Genomic DNA, 18,464 nt, shown 5'->3' with positions numbered 1-18,464 from the left:
GGCTAAGTTTTTAAAAAACAACTAATAGCTAAATGCTATGAAACTTTTCGAGTGGACTTTGATAGTCCTCGCATAAAAAACCAATATTTTTATCTTGATATTTTGTAAACGTTTTTTTTTTTGAAATGCGAAAACAAAAGTAAATGCGACTAAAAATGCTTTAACGCTGATTAAAATAAAATTTCTACTACATTTTCTAGAAACACTTGGAACAATTAGCTTAAAAACATCATGTTATTCTCTTGCCTATAACTAAAAAGTAGCACATTGTAAACACCGCACAACAAAAAAAAGAGGGTAAACAAATGAATACAATTAGAGTTAAATACGCGCCCATTCAAAAGGTGTTTTGTCAATATTTTGTATTCTCGTGAGCGTTTTGTTCGCGAAATATCAATTATTCAAACACGTGATGGCACAGTTATCTAAGTTATCAATTATCAAAGGCAGTCATAGCTGTCGCTATCAACTGATAACTCGGCGTTATACAAATAAAATACAAGTTAATCAATGCCGGAGAAACCAGTTTAACAGATGTGCGCTTGGAAAACTGGCTGCTGTTTGGGCGTTTGATTTTCCTTAACTTATATCGGTCGCAGAACCGCTTTTCAGCAGCGAATCCAACCAACAGAAGTCACGTAGGCCAAACTTATGTTTCAGTTTAATGCAAATGTTGCACATTTTTTATAAAATTTAACAAAAAGGCTGAAAATAGATATACAAATCGGAGAAAAAAAACCATCATAAACTTTACATTTTACGTGCTTAATACAATGTAAATGATTTAGGTAAATGCGTGGCCGTTACCTGAGGGGCGTGTACGCAACACGCCTAAGGAGACAGTCAAAAAGGGCAGATAAATAAAAATATAAACTGAAAAAAAAAAAACAAAAACAAAGCAAGAGCTCCGCAGTTATAGGTGCGCATACCCTGTTCATACGTGAAAAGTGTCTACACTTTTATTTTAGTTCAAAACAAAACAAGACCTTTCTACGCGATTTTCAAGAATTCAAGTAATGACTATGGATTATTCTAAGTGAAAGAGTGAGCATGAGAGCTGCAGCTAAGGCTTTGCGAGAGAATCCGATTGACAGGGATAGAGACAGGGATACGATAGAGAGAGGAATAAAGAAAGCGAGTAGTACACAGTAAGAATCGATGAGGAAAAAAGAACTAAAAGAAAAAGGTATAAGTAAGATAGTGAGAAGTACAGAGAAAGGCTGTGATAGTGCGCATCGAGCGAAGGCAGAGAAAATAAAAAGCGAGAGGGTAAGCTAGTAAAATTGACAGTCAAATATCATCAGAATGTAGATGGTACTCGATGTTATGAAAATCACATAGAAGGGCGATCTCTAAATATAAACAAAGTACTCTCAATGTAGTACGCCACCTTTGAGAGTAAAATTTATTTTTCGTTTTTTTGCATATTCTTTACTATAGCCTACATTTTGGGTTTATGTTCAGTCGCACTTATCTATATAGTCAACAGCTATATTTTCTGCAGCATACATAAACACAACTTGACAAAGTTATTTTTAAATATTCTCAAAAGGTTACAGGGTATCAAAACAAAAACAAAAACAAGAAAAAAAAACAAAACAAACTGATAAAACAAAACTGACAACAACAAAAAAAAGACCATAATAAAAACTGGTTGCTGGTTGCTGCTGAAGACAACAGGTTTTTCTTCCCTTTTTTTTTTGTTTGTTTAATTTTATAAATAAACGCAGAAAAATGCGTAGCAGAGATGATTAAAGAAGAGGGGGAAACCCATATACAGGCAGGCAAAAAAAAAGAAAACAAAATGCATTGCTCTAAATATAGAATATCAGGCACGTTAATGGCAGTCAAGGATATTCTGATAAGCTTCCTGGTGGCGGTCAACCAACAAGATAACATTCAATTTCAAATCGCTTGACAAATAATTATGATTTTGCAATTTCGCTTGTGGTTTGGATTGGATTTTAGTACTATTATTTCTTTTATTTCGTTTTCGTTTTAATACTTCTTCTGACATTCAAGGTAAGGTCTCGGTCAACGCGTTCGCTTTTAGTGTCTGGCTTCGCCAAAGCTGTATAATTATCGCAAATGCAAAAACCAAGCGTGATTAATGATTACGTTTAGATTTCTTATATGTATTTGAAATTTGCCCCCTACCCCCGGCCCAGCCGACAGTCTATTAGTTAATACACTTAGTCATCAACACGTGTCAAAATTTCAAGTGCTACATAAATAAATATATACACATATATTATATATATGTGATAAGAGCAAAAGTTTTCTCAAAAGGGTATTTCCATTTTATCTTGAAGTGTGCAAGCAACTCGATTAAGGTCATTTTCGATCGCATCAGGTATACATGAATATGTAATATATATGCATATATATATATATATAAGAATATGGCATTGACAAATCTGTATTCAGCTCAGGAAGCATGACTTTATAAGGAAATCAGTTTTTAAACCATAAGATTTGTATAAATCAAAAACATATAACTAAGACAAGACTCTTGTAACCGAAAAGATTATTCAAGAATGTTGACAAATCATCCATTTTTATTTATCAACAAAAAAATATGTCAAAATTTAGACGAACTGTAAACAAGCTTAAATCTTAATATCGATTAATTTTGTGTGTTCTCAAGTGTTTTTAAATCTTCGACAAATCTTTCAAACAAACAGCTTTCTTGCCGCTTAAGAGAGCTATCTCTGTGCATATTTACATGAACATACATATATGTCGACTAGCATATGCTAGAGAAACGGTCACACTTTGACGTTTCTTTGCATAAACCGAGCAAAAAGTAGGATTTATTACTGTTGTAATGGTGAAGAGTTTTTTTTTAGCGTAACAACCCTATAAACTGCAACAAGCCGAAGCTACACGCCCAAATAGGTGTACATTAGGGTGAGCAATTATAGAGGATAGTAAAAAGCGTCAACCCTATTGAAAATATGCGCAGCTAACGTCATTGAAGCAACAGCGTCGACAGCAACAACAGCGACGCTGACGACGACAACGCAGCAGCAGCAGCAGCTGAAGAAAAAGAAAGCAAAACGCTTATGCAATAGGCAACAAACAGCCCATCCAACACAGATCACATGGCAGGAGCGTAGATTACTTATTTGCCTATCTGGCAGAAGAGGGTGTGGGGGATTTCAAATTAGGATGACCATAACTCACCTTCGTTTCTCCTTAGGCTTGCCGCTGGCTGTCAAGGCAGCGCCTGCAGCAGCAGCGGGCGGCGATTTGTCTCCAGCGTTGACAGCGACGTTGGCGCTTGACGACGTCGCTGCAGCAGCGGCAGCGGCGCTCCGTTGCTTTTGAGCCTCCGCTGCCGCATCGATTGTATCAATTAACGAAACCATTTTTTATGAAATGATGAAGCCTCAGCAGCATTCAAATATGTAAATGTATTGCTGTCTGTTAACTATTCTATTTTTTTCCTCTTTGTCGTTGCTAATCACTGTTATTGCTGTTGCCGTCCTGTTAATTGTGTTCTTGCTGTTGAGACTCTTCGTTATAACTTTTGTGTTGTTGTTTTTTTTTTTTGTGAATTGAAAAAAACTACCGAATGGAAGTACTTTGTATATTTTCGAATTCCTCTTTCCGTCTTTCGTATGCACACAAATACGTTACTGCGTATGTACGTAGTTGCTTGTGTGTGTGTTTGTGCGTATATTTTTGTCAGTGTGCAGCACAAACTTTTTGACTGCACGGGAACTGATTTCGAAGAAAACACAGTTGTGAAATTTTAAGGCATGTGTATTATTGCTGAGAATATTACAAATATTTATTCGAAAGCAATCTGCACAACACTCACTACACTGGCGGCTGTTGGTAATTGGACTTTCTATTTTATTTACTGATTTCGTAGCGCGCTCGAACTGCGATTGCCACAAGGTTATTTGCTTGTTTTGATTTATATATTTGGCCCAGTAGCACGAATTGATTGCACTTTAACCCCAAAAACTATTGCACTTTAAAATTTTGCACAGATTTGCTATTAAATTCACGTTTTAACGTTTCACATGTGAGATTAATTAACACATAAAGCATTTTATAACGCGTTTAACAACATTTTCGTTACGCTTTTCACAATTTGTCTTATTTTTCTTATGGTGGTCGGCCGATTAACTGTGGTGGCCAGCCGATTACAAGATGACACTAATGAACTGCAACAGTGAATCAGATGTTTTTGTCAAATATACTGGAAAATACCAAAAACATGTACATAAATGTTGAACAGCGCTATTAGGCGCTTAAAATTTTGAAAGTAAAAGCTACAGCTTTTAATATAGGCTTAAATATTGCAAATAAATAAAGCGAATATTTACTTTAATATAAATTACAGTCCAGCTACAAAAGTAAGCAAATAGCTAAAATCGTAAGGTATTAAAACAGCTGTTAAGTGGGATGAAACAAAACTCTAACAGCTGATATGTTATGTTATTAAATAGGAGCTAACCTGTTAATCAATAAAAACAAGCTATTACTATTTTAAAGAACTTTGTATCATTTATTTTATTCCACTTTCGACATGGCATTGTTGTTGGTTATATGTGTATCTGCTGCCGCAGCCGCAGCAGCTCCAGCACCGCCTGAGAGTTCATCAACTTCCTTAACACTGGAGCTGCTATCCGAATTCATAACGTCACCGAGGGCATCGTCATCATCATCTGCACCATTTGCCTTATTATAGACTGTCGGATATTGCTGGAAGCAGTCCTGCATTTTACGGAATGCCTCATAGCAATCGGAGCCCTTAGGATCCGCTTCGCTGTAGTGAAAACATGAAAACGCTTCTCGAAAGTCAACACCGCAAGGTCCCGTTGCCATGCCGCCCAAACATGGACAGCTCCAATTGATGCTGCCATCCTTGGTAATTAGACCCTGCGGTGGCTCTGGAGCTGGTAGCTCCACGGTACTGGGTGTAGAATGGTCCTCCTTGGTGGCAAAGATTACCTTATCCTTTCCAAAGACCTTACAATACGAGAACGCCATGCTTATAGTTGACAATCGTCTATCTGCGATTCTTCACAATTATCGTTTTCTCCAATATCCTTCTGAAAGTCCAGGGGCGTTTTAGATGTTTTTAAAACTCGAAAATGACAGGGCACTTTCTGGTAATGCCCAATCAATGTAATTGCTGTATGCGTGCGCTTAAAGAACTCTTCGGGCACCCGGAAAACAACACGTCGCTGCTCTACGCTAAATTTGATTATATCCAAAGTGGTCTTCCCGCCAATTTCACCAAAGAAACTTTCCAGCGAGTTTAAAACGCAGCCCCGAAAATAGATGGGGGTCAGCTCAACGGTATCAAAATCACGAAATTTCCTACAGAAGACGAACTGTTAAATAATATGCTTGTGGGGCAGCTCTGGTACAACAACAGGCACGTGTGCTGTTAACTGTGCCCAGTTTTTTCTTGCCAATCTACTCACAGTTGCACATCAAAGTAATGATATCCTATCATACTTCTGTTAACAACTTCCCCACAGAACTTCTGATGGTGCGCGGCTTTTAATTGCACTAAATGCAGGAAAGCACGTTGTAAATGCCGCTCTTTGTTTTTATGTAATTGCTTCTTTCGCTTCTGCTTGTTTCTTTCTCAACGTTCCGGTTCTTCTTCTTAATCTGATGTTTTTACATACGAACAGCTGATATTGCGTTGGTCTTGTGAATGGTAGAAAAAATGTTTACAACATTTCACAACAAAGCGCGCGTATTTTTAATGAACCTGGCAGCAAACATTTTTAAAATTTTGAAAGGAATTTAATAAAACAAAAGCATCATTGACGAGCTGCACGTTGTATCAAAATGGAGCAAAAGCAACGCACAGCTCAGAAGCAACCAGACCTGGCCACGGGCACCACGGCGGATGTCTCCGAAGATGAGGAGGACGCTGGGCCGCTAGATGTGCTTAAACTGCAGGTAAAGTCGCGCACGTAGGGTAATTGTCACATATATATATATATATAATCTTATATGCAGGGCAATAACATCAATCCCAGAGACATTAAGCTGCTGCAGCAGGCCAGTTTGCATACCGTGGAGTCGGTTACATATGCGACGCGACGTCAGCTGTTGAACATCAAAGGCCTGGGCGAGTCCAAGGTGGATCACATTATGAAGGAGGCCTCGAAACTGGTGCCCCTAAGCTTTACCAGCGCACGCACCTTTCACCAGATGCGCTCCGAAGTTGTGATGCTCACAACTGGCTCCAAGGAGCTGGACAAGCTGCTTGGCGGTGGCATTGAGACGGGCTCGATTACCGAAATCTTCGGGGAGTTTCGTTGCGGCAAGACCCAAATCTGCCATACGCTGGCCGTCACTTGTCAGTTGCCCATCAGTCAGAATGGCGGCGAGGGCAAGGCCTTGTATATTGATACGGAGGGCACATTCCGGCCGGAACGTTTGTCGGCCATTGCGCAGCGCTACAACATGGAGGAGGCTGATGTTCTCGACAATGTAGCCTGCGCGCGTGCTCACAACACGGATCAGCAGACGAAACTGGTTCAAATGGCAGCTGGCATGATGTTTGAATCCAGGTTCGTACTGAATGACTGAGGCCACGAGGGTAATTTCCTGTTGTAGCAAAGATTTGTCCATATTCGAAGTAACAGCATGCAGAGCTGTTTCTGTACCTGCCTGGACCTACATTTCCTATATTTCGGACCTAGTAGCCCATCCATTGGCATTAGAAAGAAAAACAGCAGGCTGATCGGTCGGTAATCTTTAGACAAGGCCTCTGACCTCTCTTCAAATTTCAGATACGCCCTAATCATTGTGGACAGTGCCATGGCTCTTTACCGCTCCGAGTACATTGGACGAGGCGAGCTAGCAGCTCGTCAAAATCATTTGGGTCTATTTCTGCGCATGCTGCAGCGTCTGGCGGATGAGTTTGGTGTCGCGGTGGTCATTACGAATCAGGTGACGGCCCAAGTGGATGGCGGTGCGTCCATGTTTGCAGCGGATGCCAAGAAACCAATTGGCGGTCACATCATGGCACATGCATCGACAACCCGTTTATATCTGCGCAAGGGCAAGGGGGATGCACGCATTTGCAAGATCTACGATTCGCCCTGCTTGCCCGAATCGGAGGCCATGTTTGCTATACTACCCGAGGGTATTGGTGATGTCAAGGAAAACGATTGATTAATTTAATGATTGAATTTATGAAATATATGCAAAGCTAAGCTCATATTTTGATATTTGACGATTGATTTGTTTAACTTAAACTATGAACATATATATTTTTAAGAATTTTGTAGAGTATGAATAAAAGAAATATATATATACAGTATAGTCAATATTCGAAATATCATTCACAATACTCGCAAATGCAAACGCTTCGAATTCCAGAAGGGGTTAAAACTTTAATAAAATTTCTGAGATTACAAAATTAATGAGTATGACATTAAAAATTATTTTTAATAATAGCGATTAATGTGTTAAAAATCAAATATTAATTTTCGATAAATTATAGTTCTCCCGAGTTCTAATTATCGAGGGACCACTGTACTATATACAGCAACTAGCGGAATCGCTGCATTAAGATTAACGTTGTATATTTTAACAGTGTTTACTTATGTTAACATTTATGTACAGAAACAAAAGCAGTTCCTTTCCAAGCGTTTCAGCGCACCTCAGTCTTAATTCCGCTCGTTGCGGTACATGTAAACAATAATAGGCAATACGTTTTAGGCAAATGGACAACAATTTGGATGAGAAAAACACTGATCCTTTAGCATTGGATTCGGGCGAAGACGAAAGCATAGAATACGATGTGAGTGACTACATCGAACCAGAAATAATCATCGAAGACTGTCCGGCACTGCGGCGCAGTAAAAGAAGCAGCAATCAACGTGGTGGTGAGCAGCAGGAGGCCGACAGCTTGAGCAACAGTACCGTGCAGCTCAGTCCAAGCATAGCTCAAGCTGAAGCCAACGTGGAGCCGCTCTTTCCAATTACACCAAAAATGAAACAGTGCATCAAGCGCATGAAGCAGCGCATGTTGGCCACATTGAGACTCTCCGACGAGCAGCTATCCCAAAGATGCGCAAAGCGCGCAAACCAAACGCAAGAGAGTCGCCGCAGAGCAGCAAACGCTGATACTGCCTATAGACGCAAGGAGGCCGACAAGAAGATGGCCCGCACAAAGATACAGCGGGCAATGGAAACGCCAGAGCAACTGGTCGTGCGCAGAGGTAAAAAGCGTGAAGAAGGCCGTCGATACCGGGCCAAACGTGGGCGCACCGAAACCACGGAGCAAAAGTCGGCGCGCCAGGAATATCAGCGCACGTACAGCAAGAGCCGTAAACCCATGAATTTTGTATAAAGATGTATAAACTAGCAAATACGAACACAAATGTACCCCTATATATAAATATTAATACCTGTTATTATATGTTATTGAATTTAAAATTCCGCCCGTGCTTATCGTCTGTTTTTCTGAACTTGGCTTTGGATTATCCTCGAAGCACAAATTCTATCGACTGTAGACTGGGCAATTAGTTTCGGTAAAGCATGCAGAACACGTGTCCCATGAAATTAAGATCTTTGATTTAGCTTATTGGTTTAAAAAAACGTTTTTTAAGGCATGCCACATGGTATCTACAGTGGGAGATGCAGTTGGCCAGCGCTTGGGATCTGCACTCATTGACTGATTGAATAAATAGCAAATAAATATGGTCAAGAGTTTATTTTCTTTAATAGATCAGAATACACATATATTCATAATAGTGTATATAACATATAAACTAAGCAATTGTATTTAATTGTGTATCGTTTGGTGCATGGATTGCTGATGCAGCTCTCAGACGTAGTGCTTTATGGGTGAACATACGTAGAAGCGCCCGATGATGCAATTAAAACTAATAGCAAGCAACCAGTTCAATTGGCCGATCTGTCAATTTCACAGGTTATTTTTTTAAGGGGGGAGTCGGGGCTTCACATTAAGCCCTCGCTTAGGCGAGGGTTTTAAGCTTAAAATTACCTTAAAGAAAAAGAAAAGGTATCATTAATTATTATAAGTTAATGCTGATATTTAGGGCATAACCTTCCCACCTTAAGTAGATGTAGTTGGAACCGTTGACGCGGCCTTTTGCTGACCTTTAGTTTTGGACAACCTCCTTGGAGGCTGCGACTTGTTCCTTGGTCTTTACCAGATTTTCGTAGCTGTGCTCGCTCATCGAAACGCGCAGGTTATCGTTGATGTTTTTCGTATAGTTTTTATAGATCTTGACCTTTTCGCAAAAATCCACCCAGAAGTTCTCTTCAGGCTCGGAATCTGGGTTAAAGAGCGTCTTGAAGCCATCATAAATAGCGGTCGAGACTTTACGTATTATTTGCGCCTTTTCCTTAAACTCCAACTCATCCGATATATCCATTTTCCATAGCTCCAAATTGCCAACATATCGACGTAGCCGACGCATTATATCAACACATTCCGGATTACGCAACAGCATCAATTTATTCAGCTCGATCTCCTTGAGCTGCTCCAATATCTCCAGGCATCTGCCCACATTGGCCCGTCGCAGTCCGAGGCACTCGCGCAGCTGCTGTGACAATTGTATAAAATCACGTTCCATGAACAGCGCATCCTCTTGCTCAATTAGCTCCTCAATGAAACGCACCGCCTCCTGCTTGGGTATTTCATTGCGCACCGGCTCGATTATAATACGTTCTGGCATGGACTCGGCATCGATTTGCCCGGACTCCAGTTTCAGCTTCAATTCGATGGCCTCTTTGCGCGCCTTCTCCATCCAGGCCTGCTCTGCGGCGGTATTCTCAAAGCTGGCGGGCTTCTTGTAGTTGATATTAATGCCCAAGCATTTGGCTGTCGGCATGTACACCATGAGCAGATTATTCTGTATAATCTGATTTGGATATAGATTATATATATATTAAATATACACTTCAAATTCTTTAGAGCTACTCACATTTACTTGCCGAGAACGCTTCTGCATGGGCGTCACGGCGGCCGTGGGTTTTGATTTCTTTACGGATTTCTTGGTGGTATTTGTGGCTCCAATGCCTTCGGGTGGCACGCGTTTCTTTTGCGGCGGCGGCGTTTCCACTGCATCAGTGCTGACATCCTCCGTATCTCCATCCACATGTCTTGGTTGCGCCTTCGACTTACGTCCTCCTCCCGCCGCAGCACCACGCGCTTTTGGCTCACTGCTCTCGGCAGCTGGAATTCCAGCTGCTGTCGTCGTTGCCGTCGCCGTCGTTGCCGCTACGGGCTCTGCAGCTGCTGGTGCAGCCGTTGCAGCATCTGCTGGCGCTTCTGGCGCCGCGTCAAGCGTGCTTTCATTGCCCTCATCGGTAGTGGGCAAATCGATTGGCGCCGAATCTTCGCCGCGTAGCGCGCTCTCAATTTGATCAATGGCCTCGCTGAACTTGGCCCTTTTCATGTTTTTCGGATTGGCGAACTTCTCCTTGTTTTCGACATAGGTGAAAAGATCTTCGATTTTTATATTGGCGGTCTCTCCGGTCCCGTAAAAGTAAACATTGTACTTTTTGTTGTGGTACTTCGTAATCTTTGCTGGCCACGCGGGATAGCCTTTCACTTTCGCGAATACCAAATCGCCGATATTGAACATTTTGCCCGCCTTTTCCTTACCCATTTTATAAATTAATATTTGACAAAAATCGTGCAAAATATGAATATGTTTGAGGCCAGTTGGCGTCTGCTGCTATTTCTCTCATTCACAAGAAACTCGCGCTTTGCTCTTCTTCTTAGGCATTCAATATTCTCTGTCTCATTCACAATGTCTTGTGGCTGTACACAGATATTGATCAGCTGGTATGCTTTTTCCATTAACAGCAATGCGGCCATTAACATTTTGCTCAAATGTTATTAACAGCAAGAACTTATAATTTACTCAAAAAGAGACGTTAAACGTATTTTTGACTTTCTTATCAATTTTGTAAAAGTAATTTCAGAGTGAATTTTAATTAAAAGGAATTCAAAACAATTAAAGTCCTTGTTGCAAATAAGAGTGTAAAATGAGCAACAAATTCTATCAAATGGCCAAGAATGTGAAACCGTCTAGGCAAACGGCCGTTAAATTAAAAATAGTTTTCACAGACCTGAGAGTTAATGTGAATTTAAACTTTAAATATATGGGTTTAACATAATGCGAATTACACAGATCCTTTAATAATGTTATAGACACAGAAATAGTAACTAGTTTTAACTAGTTAGATGCCTTTGATTAAACCACTTTTGTTGATTGATTTTATAACTCGATTAAAAATTAAAAAAATGCATGAAATTTATGTAATTAGAAATGAAAATATGCACGGAACTGATTACATTACAAACATGTATATTTATATAGTAAATATATGCATGCACAGGTAGAAATTCGTTAACAATTCAACTCACCCGCACCCACAAATACAAGCAAACACCTTACGCACTGACAAATTCACCACGACGTCTGTTTACACTACAACAGAAAATATTTCGAATTGTTTTTGGTGTTTAGCGCCCAATGAGTCAGTCGACTTTTGCACGTCGCTAGAGAAAATACAGCAAAGCATTTTCCATTGGGCGCCATAAAAAATTCTGTTTACGCTGCTACGAAAACAAATTCAAACGATACGAAATAGTTTTGTTGTTTGCTTTTTATAAATATAGTATATACTCGTTCTGGAATTTGTGGAATTTTTATATCTTGTGGCGCGCCAGATCGGGCAACGGACTCGTAAATATGCAAGAGCTAATTACCATTCCCAGTTTGCCAGCTAGCCTGGCAGCCGAAACACAAAAGAAACTTAGGAGCATTGTGGACGATATCAAGAACATATCAGAGGCAGTTTTCGCTGATAATGTTGCCGAGGACAAGGATCACGCCTGCCATAGGTGAGTCATCCACGTGTTCACTTACCTGTTCTGATTGTGTTAATTGTTTCGTGTCACTTTTTACTAAATTTAAGCCCTGCCAAATGCATTTTTTATTACATTTAAGCACAAGCTCCGCAAATGTCGAGGTCGCGCTTATGTCATGCCACCCCCAAGCTCCTCTCCGTTTTTTTTTTACACACTTGGCAGCACTTTTTTGAGGTGGGCTTGTCATGGCATATAATTTATACGTAATATATGTAGATTTGCACCTGGTTTGGGCAAGCGTGACTAAATAACATTTTTGGCTTAGCGTTTTTTTTTTGCTTTGTATTTACCGTGGGCAAAGTTTTAAAGTGCTTAATATTACATTTTTGTGTATATTATTTTTAAATTTCTCTTTAAAGCTAAAAATCAAAGAGAAATATCTTATAAATTATTCAGTTGGCTTCACACAAAATAGAGCTTTATTAATTTGAATTTCTATTAATTAAAAAAAAACTCGCACACATTTCTAATAAGCATGAATGGATTAATGTGCGTGCTTTGTGTATTACCAAGCATATGGCCAAGTTTCCCCGAATTGTGCCAAATGCACACATTTTTATTTCGATACTCTGTGCCAAATTCCATGCCAAATACCTTTACAAGTTGGGCCCTATCTATGTGAAACACATTTGGATGTTAGTGCTTGACTTGACGCTGCATTCCGATAGATCTCAGGTGAAGATATAATATTATAATAATTCTTGTATCTGCAAATATTGGATATGCTAGTTGAATTTGATAGGCAGATATTCTGTTTATGTAAATGGCCGTCATCAAGACATATTGCCCAAGCAATCTAGCTTATAATATATTTTATTAAAATTTGACATTGAAGACTCAAAATTAATCTCAGAACAAGCAGAGGAAGAAAATAATAATTCCTATCAATACGCATAGCTAGCGACAAATACTTGTAGAAGTCTTTTTTTTTTAAATTCTTTTCCTTTTATTTTGCATAGTTCTTGGCGTTTATTATTGACAGCCCTGACTCTGACAATTGAATTCAAGGACAAAATAATTGCTTAAGTAAGATAAAAACATCATTCGATTTGCGGCAGACGAAGGTCTGTCTGTCTTTTCTGTCTGTTGCCTGTCAAATTCGCCAAAAACACACACAACAAAAATTGGCAACAAGAATCGGCCATATTTTTTAACCTTCAAGTGCATAGCCGAAATGCCTATATGCTCTTATGGTATATATTATATAGATATCCGCATTGTAAAAAAAAAAATATATATATATATAATGTCAGGTATAGACATGAGGCAAACAGGTTGTGTGCATTTCAATAATTAATTAAGCTACCCGAGAAAAATGGACCGCAATAAAGCCCCAAGGTTTCTTATAACATTAACCCATTTCCCTTTGTCGTCACATGATTTTATATGCAATATTATAGAGTGTCAACAATTTTGCAGCCGTTAAAGAAAATCATAAATTTTCATTTAATTATAGAAAAGATCCGAAATTGTTATTGTTTTTCTGCATTTGTTTGGTAGCAATAAACATATTGTGTCGCGATGCGGGAAATATATTATATATATACGTACTTTTCACACGGCAAAAAACTGATATATACAGAATATTCCTGTAGATATTTGTATATATATATGTATATATTTGTGTGGATAATTTTGACGACGGCATTTGTGTGCGGTCAAAGTGAAAGTGTCCGATGATTAATGTTGGCAAAGTTCCAGCGGAATTTGTGATTATTATTTAATGACGACGAAATGTCGCCAGGCAAATATCCATTGAAACTATAAATAAATTGGTTTGATGTTGTATTTTACATTAACATTCCGCAGCTGAGCTTCAAGTGTGAATGAATCTGTCAACCGAATTGTCAGCACTTCGACCAAATCGAATTGGCCAAGTTAATGGCACGTGGTCGAATCGAACCAAAACTATAACTGAGCCCTTTTATTTTATTACAAAAGTTGCTCTGAGAACGTCTAAATTAATTAAGTATTTTACCAGAGTTCGTCTGTATTAATTAAATATTTTAGCGCAGCTCAAAGTTCGAACTTCTTAAAAAGGAACTCATCTTTGTTTTAATAGAGGTCCGAAATTTGAAATTTAATGATCAGATTTCGTTTATATAAAAAAAGCTTACACAAATTTCGAAATTTATAAAATGAACTCATCTTTGCTTTAAACAGGGTTCGAACTTTTTGGTTTTCGAAAGGGAACTTTGGCTGAGAATTTAGCAATAGCTTTTTGTTTATATCACCAACAAGCTTACATATGCTTCGAGCTTGGAAGTTTTTAAGAGATACTCATCTTACTTTTAAACAGAAAAGCTTTCAAGGATTGAATCCTCATTTTATATTACACAGGGTTTGAACCGCTTGGTTTTAAGAAGGAACAGACAAATATTTAGGTTTTTTTTTCAACATTTTTGATATACAAAAATTCTTCACTTTGTATAACCAAAAGAGCTCTCAAGCTCTACTTGTTTATTATTTCTAACATTTTTACAGCTACATTTATTTATGTAAGAGTTTTGATTATGTTTTATATTTTCGTATCGCACACCTTTGCACATCCACTTCTATTTTTATATTGCGCATTATCAAAATCAGCCAACTAATTATAAACAAATATTTATAAACATACAGCTCGTTTGTATAGAAATGGGCATATGTTTTATGTATCCAAACGTTTATTGTTTTGTAGTATTCGACGTAGGTGCTAAAAAAACAATGACGTGCATGCATAGATCACCAAGAGAAATACGCGCTGTATTATAAACAAAAACAGAAAGTTGAAAGAGACCTTAATGCCCATTCATAAAAGCTTGACAGCGCTGCGATTGTTATTTAAAAACTTTTTACAATAACTCTATCGTATCTACAATATACTTTTCAATTTACGTCTTAAATTTGCCAAAATTTTGTTTTCTTTTTTTATTTTTCCAACGTCTAAAAATATTGAAAATATTTTGTTATTTGACAGTTTGTTTTCGATGCTTTAAATACTCAACAATTAGTCGCTATACATAATAAAGGGGTAAAAATGTTAGTATATAGCATATTTGGATGACTAATTGTTGAATATGTTTTTGGTGTGGATTTTTATAAGAATCTGGTCGGATATAGAGCATATTACATAGATGGACCTTATGAACTATTTGTTGTGTATAACAATTTAGCAGAACGGCCAGATTAAATTCAACATCATTTTATAATTAAGTATTTTTGAATTAACATTTTAAAAACTATACAAAAAAAATTTGTAAATAGAAAGGCCTAAGCCTGAGTTTATGAATGTGGAGAGCCAGGTTCACGAACCGAAACGAATGGCAGGGAGCCGGTTCAAATCGTAAGCCGAACCAGCAAATATTTCGATTTTAGCTTGCAGCCCTGAATAACTATATTATATATCTGTCAAGGGAATTATCGGTCAAAATCTATGTTATTTTAGAAGTAAATTAAGGTTTTTCAAAATACTCAGACAAAGTTGAGCTCCAAAACTTTCTATATGAACGATTTGTAAAAAACAAGTAAGAGGTTCTAGTCGGGAGCTCCCGACTAGGGAATACCCTGAACCCTCTTCTTCCAACATCAAATGCATATATAAGTATATTCTATTTTGGAAGCTATATGTCAAGTTTGGTGACTCTAGTTCTTATTATTTACCAAAATTGCCCAAAAAACAGGATATCGATATCGATTTTTATCGATTGCTTGGAAACGGAGTAAGTTATCGATTATCGGAAGCAAACTCGATCTGCGCGGGAGCTAGGACGGACAGGCAGACGGACATGGCTGATCGACTCAGCTATTTATGCTGATCAAGAATATATATACTTTATGGGGTTGGAGTTGCTTCCTTCTGCCTGTTACATATATTTGGCTTTCGCACAAATACAATATACCCTTATACCCATTTTTAATGGGTTCAGGGTATAAAAAGCCAAACTTCGTGAAAATCGGATAAGATTTGACCGAGTTATGGGGGTGGTCATTTTTGACCCATGTCTATATACGAATCTTGAGGTAAGATTTGGACATGAATTTCGACCAAAAAATCGGTGTCGAGATTTGAATGCCAGATTAATCTAAAGGGAAAACCATAAGGAAAAAGCCAAATTTCGTGAAAATCGGATGCGATTTGGCCGAGATATGGAGGTGGTAATATTTGACCCATGTCTATATACGAATCTTGAGGTAAGATTTGGACATGAATTTCGACCAAAAAATCGGTGTCGAGATTTGAATGCCACATTAATCTAGAGGGAAAACCATGAAGAAAAAGCCAAACTTCGTGAAAATCGGATGAGATTTGACCGAGTTATGGGGGTGGTCATTTTTGACCCATGTCTATATACGAATCTTGAGGTAAGATTTGGACATGAATTTCGACTAAAAAATCGGTGTCGAGATTTGAATGCCAGATTAATCTAAAGGGAAAACCATAAGGAAAAAGCCAAATTTCGTGAAAATCGGATGAGATTTGGCCGAGATATGGGGTGGTCATTTTTGACCCATGTCTATATACGAATCTTGAGGTAAGATTTGGACATGAATTTCGACCAAAAAATCGGTGTCGAGATTTGAATGCCACATTAATCTAGAGGGAAAACCATGAAGAAAAAGCCAAACTTCGTGAAAATCGGATGAGATTTGACCGAGTTATGGGGGTGGTCATTTTTGACCCATGTCTATATACGAATCTTGAGGTAAGATTTGGACATGAATTTCGACCAAAAAATCGGTGTCGAGATTTGAATGCCACATTAATCTAGAGGGAAAACCATGAAGAAAAAGCCAAACTTCGTGAAAATCGGATAAGATTTGGCCGAGTTATGGGGTGGTCATTTTTGACCCATGTCTATATACGAATCTTGAGGTAAGCTTTGGACATGAATTTCGACCAAAAAATCGGTGTCGAGATTTGAATGCCACATTAATCTAGAGGGAAAACCATGAAGAAAAAGCCAAACTTCGTGAAAATCGGATGAGATTTGACCGAGTTATGGGGGTGGTCATTTTTGACCCATGTCTATATACGAATCTTGAGGTAAGATTTGGACATGAATTTCGACTAAAAAATCGGTGTCGAGATTTGAATGCCAGATTAATCTAGAGGGAAAACCATGAAGAAAAAGCCAAACTTCGTGAAAATCGGATGAGATTTGGCCGAGATATGGGGGTGGTCATTTTTGACCCATGTCTACATACGAATCTTGAGGTAAGATTTTGACATGAATTTCGACCAAATAATCGGTGTCGAGATTTGAATGCCAGAGTAATCTAGAGGGAAAACCATGAAGAAAAATCCAAACTTTGTGAAGATCGGATGAGATTTGACCGAGTAATGGGGGTGGTTATTTTTGACCCATGTCTATATACGAATCTTGAAGTATGATTTGGACATGCATTTCGACTAAAAAATCGCTGTTCATATTTGAATGCCAGATTAATCAAGAGGGAAAACTATGAGGAAAACGCCAAACTTCGTGAAATTTTGATGAGATTTGACCGAGTTATGGGGGTGATAAATTTTGACCCATAATATATATGTACTTTAATCACATCTGATATTTTTCATAAATAACTGTTATTTGAATGCAAAGCAAACTGAATAAATATACTTTCCTTCCATTTCAGTCAAATAAAATCGGATAATCAGACGCCCTATCCAGGCATCTCACGGCTGACGCCTTCTCTCTACCTGTGCGGCGCTGCGGCTGTGGTGCCGGCGCACCTGGACAAGCTGGGCGTTAGCTGTGTTGTGAATGTGGCGCCGGAGCTGCCGGACACGCCGCTGTCCAGTGCCAGTAATCCATTGTATCTGCGCATCAATGCACAGGATCGGGCCGGAGTTAATTTGGCGGCCCATTTCGATGAGGTGGCCGATTTGATTGAGGAAGTGCGTCTCAGTGGCGGCAGCTCCCTGGTGCACTGCGTTGCCGGCGTCAGTCGCTCCGCCTCCCTATGCTTAGCCTATTTAATAAAATACGGCGGCATGAGTCTCCGCGAAGCCTATACACACGTGCAATCCATACGGCCGCAAGTGCGACCCAATTCCGGATTCTTTCAGCAGCTGCGCCAATACGAGCAACAATTGCGTGGCAGCTGCTCGGTCGAAATGATTTACTTTGCCTCATTGGACAAGGAAATACCCGATATCCTGGAGCCGGAATACAGAGCCATGGAGGATTTCTATCAACGATATCGCAGCTCGCTAAAGAAACGTTAAGCTAAGATTAAAATACGCCCCCCCCCGCCTCCCACTCCCTCTTTAATGTTCTTTGTGATATGTGTAATAGTTTTTTTTTTTGTAAATAATTTACGCTTAGATATTCTAGTTGTAGAACCTAACTATTTGTATGTAATAACTAATTAGTGTGCTGATAAATATACGAATATGCTGAATATATGATAGAAATATTAAGGCTTTGTTTACCTATTTTTCGATCTCAATATATATTTTTATAGGGGAAAAAGATTATTTAAAGCTTCGGTTTATAACTAGACTTCCGAGCCAGTCAGCATAAATGATCGGGAACTTTGGTCTGAATTGAATCAAATTATTACAACAAATTATTTG

The 18,464-nt window shown here is 38.7% G+C and overlaps 6 protein-coding genes across 7 annotated transcripts in view; 2 read left to right on the top strand and 4 right to left on the bottom strand.

Moving 5' to 3' along the window:
* LOC115761221 (protein similar-like) overlaps nt 1–4,401 on the bottom strand; it is a 115,020-nt gene extending 110,619 nt beyond the window's left edge. The window contains exon 1 of one of the 2 annotated variants that reach the window (XM_030702910.1): nt 3,187–4,401. In XM_030702910.1, coding sequence (XP_030558770.1) covers nt 3,187–3,371 — 185 coding nt within the window. In that variant the 5' untranslated portion in view covers nt 3,372–4,401. The remainder of the gene's footprint in view (nt 1–3,186) is intronic. The other variant, XM_030702909.1, reaches the window with a different exon arrangement.
* A 126-nt stretch (nt 4,402–4,527) lies between these two features.
* On the bottom strand, nt 4,528–5,025 carry LOC115761474 (mitochondrial intermembrane space import and assembly protein 40-B). The gene has a single exon (XM_030703240.1). The coding sequence runs from the start codon at nt 5,005–5,007 to the stop codon at nt 4,528–4,530; it is 480 nt and encodes a 159-aa protein (XP_030559100.1). The 5' UTR covers nt 5,008–5,025.
* LOC115761545 lies at nt 4,992–5,776 on the bottom strand. The gene is made up of 2 exons (XM_030703327.1): nt 5,448–5,776; nt 4,992–5,340 (listed from the first exon to the last, which is right to left on the bottom strand). The coding sequence occupies exons 1-2, from the start codon at nt 5,477–5,479 to the stop codon at nt 5,010–5,012; spliced, it is 363 nt and encodes a 120-aa protein (XP_030559187.1). The 5' UTR covers nt 5,480–5,776; the 3' UTR covers nt 4,992–5,009.
* A 36-nt stretch (nt 5,777–5,812) lies between these two features.
* Nucleotides 5,813–7,250, top strand: LOC115761544 (DNA repair protein Rad51 homolog). Its single transcript, XM_030703326.1, has 3 exons — nt 5,813–5,937; nt 5,998–6,554; nt 6,777–7,250. Exons 1-3 carry the CDS (start codon nt 5,824–5,826, stop codon nt 7,159–7,161), a joined length of 1,056 nt encoding a protein of 351 aa, XP_030559186.1. The 5' UTR covers nt 5,813–5,823; the 3' UTR covers nt 7,162–7,250.
* A 1,483-nt stretch (nt 7,251–8,733) lies between these two features.
* Nucleotides 8,734–10,733, bottom strand: LOC115761313 (PC4 and SFRS1-interacting protein). The gene is made up of 3 exons (XM_030703044.1): nt 9,948–10,733; nt 9,073–9,884; nt 8,734–9,001 (listed from the first exon to the last, which is right to left on the bottom strand). Exons 1-2 carry the CDS (start codon nt 10,632–10,634, stop codon nt 9,120–9,122), a joined length of 1,452 nt encoding a protein of 483 aa, XP_030558904.1. The 5' UTR covers nt 10,635–10,733; the 3' UTR covers nt 8,734–9,001; nt 9,073–9,119.
* An 802-nt stretch (nt 10,734–11,535) lies between these two features.
* Nucleotides 11,536–18,286, top strand: LOC115761315 (dual specificity protein phosphatase 18). Its single transcript, XM_030703046.1, has 2 exons — nt 11,536–11,878; nt 17,522–18,286. The coding sequence occupies exons 1-2, from the start codon at nt 11,727–11,729 to the stop codon at nt 18,111–18,113; spliced, it is 744 nt and encodes a 247-aa protein (XP_030558906.1). The 5' UTR covers nt 11,536–11,726; the 3' UTR covers nt 18,114–18,286.
* The last annotated feature ends 178 nt before the right edge of the window (nt 18,287–18,464 follow it).

This window comes from Drosophila novamexicana, unplaced genomic scaffold (genome assembly GCF_003285875.2).
Source record: "Drosophila novamexicana strain 15010-1031.04,08,12 unplaced genomic scaffold, DnovRS2.1 tig00000485-arrow-pilon, whole genome shotgun sequence".
Taxonomy (NCBI): domain Eukaryota; kingdom Metazoa; phylum Arthropoda; class Insecta; order Diptera; family Drosophilidae; genus Drosophila; species Drosophila novamexicana.
The sequence above is the reverse complement of the archived record's forward strand: the minus strand, read 5'-3'. Positions and strand labels throughout refer to the sequence as shown.

What these genes read in the sequence shown, in the direction of transcription:
- LOC115761474 (XM_030703240.1), bottom strand. Translation starts at nt 5,007, where the DNA reads ATGGCGTTCTCGTATTGTAAGGTCTTTGGAAAGGATAAGGTAATCTTT.
- LOC115761545 (XM_030703327.1), bottom strand. Translation starts at nt 5,479, where the DNA reads ATGATAGGATATCATTACTTTGATGTGCAACT. An exon ending in CATTACTTTGATGTGCAACT is followed by an intron (nt 5,341 to 5,447) that starts GTGAGTAGATTG and finishes CGTCTTCTGTAG; the next exon opens with GAAATTTCGTGATTTTGATA.
- LOC115761544 (XM_030703326.1), top strand. Translation starts at nt 5,824, where the DNA reads ATGGAGCAAAAGCAACGCACAGCTCAGAAGCAACCAGACCTGGCCACG. An exon ending in TAGATGTGCTTAAACTGCAG is followed by an intron (nt 5,938 to 5,997) that starts GTAAAGTCGCGC and finishes TCTTATATGCAG; the next exon opens with GGCAATAACATCAATCCCAG. An exon ending in GGCATGATGTTTGAATCCAG is followed by an intron (nt 6,555 to 6,776) that starts GTTCGTACTGAA and finishes TTCAAATTTCAG; the next exon opens with ATACGCCCTAATCATTGTGG.
- LOC115761313 (XM_030703044.1), bottom strand. Translation starts at nt 10,634, where the DNA reads ATGGGTAAGGAAAAGGCGGGCAAAATGTTCAATATCGGCGATTTGGTA. An exon ending in AGCGTTCTCGGCAAGTAAAT is followed by an intron (nt 9,885 to 9,947) that starts GTGAGTAGCTCT and finishes TATCCAAATCAG; the next exon opens with ATTATACAGAATAATCTGCT.
- LOC115761315 (XM_030703046.1), top strand. Translation starts at nt 11,727, where the DNA reads ATGCAAGAGCTAATTACCATTCCCAGTTTGCCAGCTAGCCTGGCAGCC. An exon ending in AAGGATCACGCCTGCCATAG is followed by an intron (nt 11,879 to 17,521) that starts GTGAGTCATCCA and finishes CTTCCATTTCAG; the next exon opens with TCAAATAAAATCGGATAATC.